We start from the raw sequence: 8,800 nt of genomic DNA, 5'->3' as shown, positions 1-8,800 counted from the left end.
TTCAGGACATAACAAGTAAGACCTCTGCGAGTCTAAGGGATCCGAGGTATAGATGTATTCTGGTTTTAGCAGTCAACTTTCTCAGTCACAAAACATCACTTGAATTGTAGAAATGCCAAATACATCATTGGTGCTGTAAGTTACAAATTACTCGTAACCAACTCTTTGAAAGTTTGAAATCTTTATTTTAAAAAAGCAAAGCAAATTTTGACAAAATACATTTCAATACACAGAATTTTCAAAATGCATGCTAAGGCACGTTCATCGTAACATCCTCCACGAGCTACAATAATCCACAAAATGATAATGAAGGATATTTAACTCGAGGCATTTACCCAATTTCTCTCATAACAGATACTGAATGACCTGCAGAGTAACTCCAGAACATTTTGTCTTTCTTTTGAGCTGCTTAACATCTTCTATGACCTTTAATTAAATAGGTGCTGTGAATAAACACTGATCTTATTCATTAACATTGATGACGGTTTTGACCTATTGAATAGTGATTAATTTCAAAATTTGCTTTGTATCCGAGTGAAATGCTAAAAACAGTTGATAAACTAACACTGCAGATTGCACTACAATTACATCTAATCGCTGTGACTCTTATGAGCACTGTATTCAACAAAATTGAAATAAATTCCATATGTGTCTTTAAAAAAGAACATCAGACAAGCTGCTGGAGAAACTCAGCAAGTCAAGCAACTTCTGTGATAGGAAAGGAGTTGTTGGTATTCTGAGTCAAAATCCTGCATTACAGCTCCGTATTCTCCAAAAAAGTCTATCAATATGAGATTATCCATTACTTTAACAAAATTAATCAATTACATTTGTCATAAAATACAATTTACCTAAAAAGAACCGTGGATTGCCCATTACCAAATCAGATTTCAGCTGAGAACAATTTAAATTTGCATTGTCCTCGTGCAATAAAGGATATTTGGTTTTTTTCTTAGTCACATTTTTTTCAGTCCTTCAATAGAGTAATAACATCAACTTGTGTGCACATTACTTTTAAGAACCTCTTTCCAGCTTTTTGATGCCAATATACTACTATAATGAACATATATATAAAGACTCCAAAGGTTGCATTCAGTTAGTTCTTGATTTTACATTGCAGGATATGGTTAAAGGTGAATGTGCTGGTATTTATTTTTTGGGATCTGGTACTTTTATATTTCTTTTCAGAGTAACCTAAGGAAAATACACTGGCACTAAGAAAAGAGTTCTCTACTAAGTAAATAAAGTATTTGTGACACAGTATGTTAGTATTCTGGGCCTAACTCCATTCCTGTGACATTAGAAGATGCGATTTTCTTTTGTATTTAGATGTTAGGACATTTATCACACCTGGCCAAATTTTTAAAAGCTCTATGCCATATCTCCAAAGTCGCTAATGGTATATGCTGTCTGCAATTTATTGTGTTCGTAAAAAAACTATTAGTGGGAGTGTAGCTCAGCTTTCAGAACCAGAAATTATTTATCTGTAGGTGCTGATTGTCATTTTAAAAGAAAAGTGTCCAGAGCCAAAAAGAATGTTGTAAGGCAACATTTATACAAAGTGTGCTAGAAACTACAAACCAAAAATCAATGTTATACATAAAAACACTAGCAGATCTCCTATGAAGTTAGTAACAATGAAACAAAATCTCCAAGAATGGCATGAGAAATTGACAACAAAACTAAATATTAAAAAACTCGGAGAATCAAACTTGCAGCCACCTATTTTGGGACCCAGGCCCAGTGCTACGGAAACAGCACATGTTGAAGCAAGAGGCCTGAGTGTTGGAAGTAGTCATTTCTCAATGCTGAGCTGGACAATGGTGAAGCTCCATCAGTACTCCCCATGCTTTCTGTCTTCCTGACGGGAAGGATCAGTTTGAGCCACTGGATTAGTATTGGCTGCAGTAATCACTGGCTGCATTTTATCTTCCATTTTCACCATGAAATAATAACATAAAATCTAAAAGCAGCCAAATACATTTTTGTCAAGGAAACAAGAACATTTTTTCAGAGAGGCATCATAATATAGTACTTCACCATGGACTTTTGTGGTGTCAATCAACCAGCAGTGAAGATCAACATCATCATCCTTCCAACAATAAACATGTTTGGTTGATTTTGAAATATTTTAATTTAGCACTCGGGAAATAAAACGTGAATGGTTCAATGGTTCAACGTAATATCTGAGGATGTATACAGTATACAAGCTGAAATCCTTACTCTTCGAAGACATCCACAAAAGAGAAACAAAAACAACAAATGAATGACAGGAAAACTTCAGAACACTGAAGCCCCAGCCACACACAGCAGTAGAAAAAGCTTCTACCCACCCCAGCAAAAGCATTGGCCATTCCCAACCCACGCAATAGCAAACCCCCACAGACCATGACATCAAAAACTACTGTCCATCCTAACACTTCAACATCCAAGCAGGCTCTCTCTCTCACTAATGAGGGAAAGAAAGTTATCTCTCCTTCATTGAAAAATTACCTCATCTTGCCAAGGTCTTTTTTTTCACTTTTAGGCAGAGAATCTAACCAAAGTTTCTGCTTTCTATGATTACCGAACAAAATTCAAATACAGAAAAACTCACTGATTTGTGATCACTTCCTGCTTTGACTGCAGCTAACACTTACGTTTATCAGCTGACCTTGTCCATCGTACACTGACCCTATTCTCTTAATCACACCTCTGGGACTTCGTCAGCATCAACTCTATCTCCCAGGTATGGCCACAACAAGCCACCACATTACAGACTGTTTCGTCTTCTGTGGTTAAAGAGACTTAAAACCAACTTCAAATTCAGGAACTCAACTTTAAAAAAAAAGGGAATCATCATCTATTGAATTTATTGGATCGTGTTGGGTGATTAATTCATCTGGTACAAATGAATTTGCTTCATTTTGTAATTCGTTGTTCACATCCATAAACCTCTGTAAATACTTTGAAGTATACAACCAGTGGTGCTTCAGAATATCTTCCAACTCATAGCTCTTGGACTGCCTTGCATTCATTTTTCTGAAACGCCGGAAGAGTTTGTTGCCGGATTCATTTCCTTCACTTGCCCATGCCCCGATAGAGCCATCCCTTTCAATGATCTCAGGGACGTGAGCCAAAGTCTTATGAAGGTAGTTGGTGATCTTGCCATCATACCGGTACTTGAACTCTGTATGAAGCAGTTCTGCAAATCTCTGGGAATTAAAGCTGTATTGACAGAGCAGTTCAGGGCATTCTCTGAGTGGGAATGTGGACCGCCACACAGGTTTCATAAGGGTGTAAAGGTGCATCAGCTCCCTGAGAATCTCTCGTCTTTCTTCGGAGGGAATCAATTCACAAACTGCTTCCACAGTCTCATTAGTCATTAGTTTCCTTGCAAAGTTTCCATTCATCCTCATGACTGGTTTCAGGTTCATCTTCTTTCTTAGGTGTTTATCAAGCAATGCTTGCCACCTTTTCTTTTCCTCCTTAGATGGACTGGGATGTTTGTGCATCTCCCCAATCTCATCCTGGAACAGCTTGTAGAATTCTGTTGCATTCCCAATGTCACAATGCAAAGCATCTATGGAGGGCAATGTTTCAATGAATGCTTTTGCTGAAACCCCTTTCACTCTGTCGCGTAACTGTTCAGCTGTCTCATGATATGGATTTGTGCGCCAAATTTCATACCGCTCCAAGTTCTCTTCATGGCTCCGCGTTATAGAGTGAAAGATCAGATTTTGCGAAGCTTCACTTCGAGTGCAATCACATAGCGTACACACGTACATAGAGCCTGAGGCTTCAAGGCCTTCGACTTCACGAACCAGCTTCTCATCATATCCTGTGCCTCTGAAGACAATCTGGAAGGATCGAGGTATATCTGCAATTTCGAGGATTAAGTCACTGTTTTTCATTGCTTCCCTTTCCGTGATTAGCGGACCCAATATTGCCGTCAAAGTTTCATGGTCAGATTCGTCCGCCAGCATCAAGCAAAGAGGCTTGCAGCACAATTCAGAATTTGGCTTGAGCTCTTCAAATATTTTCACCTTCTCATTATCTTCATTTGCCACGCTTATACTCATGATTGTAAATGAATACCTCACTGCCTTTTCCGGAACTGAGGGGCCACATCCATGTTTCTCACTAACATCTCCCATTCCATCACAAGATTCTTTGATTACTACAGTAAAAGGTCCACCCACATACTCATCTATATTTCTAAGTTTTAAACCTTCCAAAATATGATCCTCAAGATCCTTCAGTGCTGAAACAATTGCCACATCATACCTAAACCTTCTCGAAATTGTTTCCAATGGGTAGTCGTCAACGCATTGCAACCAGCCACATGTACCATCTATTATTCCCACTTCAGTGTTGGTGGAGACATTTGCGAGAGGAGGCTCCCATTCAAATGAATGGTAACCTGGCAACAATGTTTTCTCGGTATTCCGGAGTGCATGCAGTGGTTGGAAGATCTGCTTCCCAGTTGCTGCTTTGACCGTCCTATACATTTTATGATACTGACTGCAACTCAGGAACGTACTAATCCTAATGGCAAGGCAGACACCTGACTTCAGCCCTGATCCATGACCTTGCATGAGAGCTTCCAGTTCATCTGCTTGCTTGTGCTCATTTCCAGCTCTCAATGCCAGCAACAACAGAGTAAGGCATACTGACTTCACATCACCACCTTCCTCCTTTTCCGCAAATGCCTTAACCTGAAGTTTGAGATCACGCAGACGATGTTTTTGAGCCCTGCGAGTTAGAGAGAGCAAATGTTGTCTGGGCCGGCCACCTTTGTTTATTGGAGAATAGGCCTGTGACATTCTTGTTTTTTTGTGACACTGGGTGTGTTTGGGATATTCACCAAATCTTACCTCTTTTTCACAGTCTTCCACAGGACATTTTAGAACTAATGAATTGAGAACACTAATGAATGATTTCACTGGGCTTTTAAACTCTGCAGGATCACATGGAAATCTACAAACTGGACAAAATTTTCCAAGTACTGTAGTGCATTTAAGAATGCACGTTCTGCAGAAGAGATGCTTGCATGGTGACTGCACAGGGTCAACTAGCAAGTGTTCACAAACCTGGCATGACACTGACTGAATGAAGTTATTGGGATAATCATGCAGAAGGACTTTTGAACTTAGATGGATCTTCTTGCAGCTCACAATCTTTTTAGCCAATAAGATACTTGTTGAATTTATTTTATCTTTTCTTTTAATGATTCTTGCTTTGATAGGCATATCAACTGATACTTTAGGCTTCTTGGTGCCTGGCGCACTCAGTTTGAGAACTTTGCGTTTGCGTGTTCCACTTGAGGAGTTGCAAACATTGCAAAAACTGGAGTGTGGTTTCCACTGAATAATTGTGCTTACGGGAAAGAATGCATCTTCATTTGTTGGATTGTTGATTGTCTGAATGACAATCTGCCAACAACTATGGCAGAAGTGGGTGGGATGTCTGGCCTCTGAATCTGTCATGACATCTATATTAAATGTATTGTGGATGAGTTCTGGCCAAAAACTGTTTCCATATCCCATTTTCTTAAGAACCTCTTGTGTGACATGATCAACAGGGCCATTGACTGGGTATTTCATGTCATAACTGTTCATGTTAAAGGAAACTCCACAAATGCGGCAGAGATTTTGTAACTTCAACACGTGATCTTCTAAAGATTTTGTTTCCATTTGCATATAGTCATAGAACTTGGCTTTTGGGAGGTTGACATCCAGGAACTTATCTTCCAAAGTCTTCTTGTCCACGGGCAATGTTTCTAAAGACAGAGTTCCCTGTGGCTTGGTCTGAGGAGGAGTCATTTGCCACATTACACCACGGACAGGCAGAACAGCCTGGGACTCAAAAGCCTTTTCTGTTGAAATCTTGGCTTCTGTTTGGACATTTACTGTTGGCCTCGCTTCTGAGTTCTTGAAATATTCAGGTATAATTTGCATAGGCACCTCCATTTCCATTAGAAAGTGATATCTAATAGAGACATAAAAGTGGATATTGATTAAAACAGGATCATTCCTTATGTCATTAATTTAAGACGGTCTGTTTTAATTAAATTTTAATTTAAAATACCTACATTCTAATTCAAAGCCTGACATTGTGCTTTTAATCTCAATGGCACAATGTTATTCTAACCTTATCCAATATGAGAAAGTTAAATATAGCATATTCTACCTGGCAGGAATTTGCAGAGTTAAGTAAGTCACTCTGTCAGACTGTAAAACAGCCTCTTAACTCTGTCTCCCTTGACTAAGTTACATTATGTTTATCTCCAAGGGTTTTTGATGACCAAGGAGGAATTGATAAACTTGTGTTCAAAAACAGAAGGGTGTATCTGAAAATGACAAGCCATCCAGCCTAGCCTTGGTGATAAAATTGTCTTTAAAAAATAATCCAAAAGAATGATAGCAGGATTTGAATATATTATGGGGTAATAAAGGAAAGACAGTGCAGAATTCATCAAATCAAAATCCATTACATTTATTGGTTTTTTTTAGTTGAGGTAACCGTGAAGGTAGATCTTCAAAAGGAAAAGCAATCCTTCAATTAACCTGTTAATTTAATTATTCTATTCACCTGTCAGACTTGTTAGCAAAATTGAAGTCTGTAGAATAGAAGAAGAAACAGCACCACAGACACAAATTTCAATGAAAATCTAGACTGAGAGCAGAAACAGAAATGATTATAAATAGCTATTTGTCATATTTGGGAGAGAATACACTGGAGTTAAGAGAAAGTGCAATTCCCTTCAACTCACAGAAATTACCTCTATTTGGAACATCAAGCAACATTACCAAAGAACAGTCACAGATTGAAAATGAGCCTCATTTCTATCTGCAAATGGCTTACAATTACATATCAATAATATCCACCCAATGAAATCAATTCATTGCACAACTAAGTCCACCACAGACTAGAGTCTTTAGCAAAGAAGTGAAAGCCAAAGATTTAAGTTGATACTAAGTCTTAGATTGTCTCAAAATTGTTAACAACTGTAATTGTTGGATTGGTAAAATATTTTCCAATAAAATAATCTAAAATGATCTAACTCATAATATTTATTCATTATCTTTGCAATAAAGCACAGGAAGTCTAATTTGTGTAATGAGACAGACACACTATCTGTTACTGATGTCATCCTTAAAGATAATATTGTCACATATTCCAAAGCTGTAGGCGCAATGTATTTCTACCTTGTCTCTAAAGTAGTAGGCAATTTGGTACAGTAACCATATGCCTACTGAATGTAGACAAAGGACAATTGAGGAAAATCCTGGTTGTGATCCATTGGTGTCTTTTGGTAAATTATGTAATATTCTGCACTGATACCAGCCTAAATATCAGCTAAATAGCTGGATAAAATTCAGAATACAGAATGATAGAATTGCACCAACTGGCCGGTACAGAAACACCATTATGTTTTGTAATACTTGCCGAGCTATTTAAAAAAAAAAGAGACTCAATGTAAAAAGCGCTCAGTTTAGAAAGCAGTACAAATTATTTACTGCATTCAGAATTCTAGTGCTGATAGCAGAAAGGTCGATTGGTTTATAGATGTTCTTGCCATTTTTAACAAATGCTATTTCAAAACATTAATATCGTCAACCTTAGAGGTTAATTTTAATGGATTTGGACTTCATAAAAAATTTTGAAACACTGAAGATATTGTGACACAGCAGTCAGCAATATAGTTTTAAAAATTTATTATAGTTCTGTCTATTCTCTCTAGTCATCTGGAGTAAAATTCATAGAAACGCATTCCACCATTTCACAAAAACAACTTAATTCCCTCATTATCCAGGAAATACTCCATACCTCCTCTCTTTATATTTATCAGAGCTCTTTCTAATGTAAAGTATGATATAATATGCAACATTATCCTAAATCCAGTCTTACTATGCTTAGCAAAGCAGCCATTTGAAAATTTAAAGAAAAATCTATTTCATAACGTATATATTTAAAAATATTCAAAATTCAAAACATCGAAATGTAAAATCAATAAAATTAATTGTGAGTAATATTTGGTACAATTCTTCACTCTCTTGCCTATTAGAATGTTTTATTATTCTTTTAGCAGGTTTCAATATGCTCAAGTTAAATGTCATGGTGAAAATTAGAGCTTATTTGATATTATAATATACAGTATATAATGTTTGTATGCTATGGCTATAGTTTTGATAACATTTAGATAATCTCAGTGCAGCTAAGATACTAAAAATAAGTAATCTAACACAAAAATTCAGTCATAGTTCTGCCCCAAATGAAAAGTCATTACACACTGTGTAAATAGAAGTGCCATTTCCTATATTACCTTTGTCTTGCAGAATGTGTTTTTCAGAGAGGTCTTCCACCTGTTTCAGACCATGAGGTTAACTCTGAAATAACAGGAACTCTCTCTCTCTTCTTCAGGCTTGTACTTTGGCAGCTGATGGGCTGCCCTGCCTCTTTGGCTTGTCACTCTAAACTAGTGGTCAGGCTTAACCACATACTCAAACTGTAAATGCAATTTTGCATGATATTTTTCTCACAGTAAATCTTCATATGGCCGCTGGAGTCTTTTATTTTAAAATATTTTATATTTAGCTTTATTTAATCTTTTTAATATTTTTGCTACTTTACAATAAATCTTTATAAGTATAATAAATATAAATATAAGTATAATATTTACAGTTAGAATTTGCTAAATCTGTAATTTATTGTTATTATTTTATATCCAATTCTCCATTCACCCATTTCCCCAAATTTCTCAGCTTTTTTTTACTCTTATTTAGTGCAGTAAAATACCTTCTTTGGTTGTCCACCT

At 36.8% G+C, this 8,800-nt stretch overlaps 1 protein-coding gene across 1 annotated transcript; it reads right to left on the bottom strand.

Moving 5' to 3' along the window:
• Positions 1-2,819: 2,819 nt before the first annotated feature.
• Positions 2,820-5,675, bottom strand: rag1 (recombination activating 1). The gene has a single exon (XM_059976380.1). It carries the CDS (start codon positions 5,673-5,675, stop codon positions 2,820-2,822), a length of 2,856 nt encoding a protein of 951 aa, XP_059832363.1.
• Positions 5,676-8,800: the final 3,125 nt, after the last annotated feature.

The sequence above is a fragment of the Hypanus sabinus genome, chromosome 7 (genome assembly GCF_030144855.1).
Source record: "Hypanus sabinus isolate sHypSab1 chromosome 7, sHypSab1.hap1, whole genome shotgun sequence".
In the NCBI taxonomy this organism is placed as follows: domain Eukaryota; kingdom Metazoa; phylum Chordata; class Chondrichthyes; order Myliobatiformes; family Dasyatidae; genus Hypanus; species Hypanus sabinus.
Note: the sequence above shows the minus strand (reverse complement) of the source record. Positions and strands in the feature narration are given on the sequence as shown.

Bases quoted from the DNA above. Each gene is read 5' to 3' on its own strand.
- rag1 (XM_059976380.1), bottom strand. From the start codon at position 5,675: ATGGAAACAAAATCTTTAGAAGATCACGTGTTGAAGTTACAAAATCTC.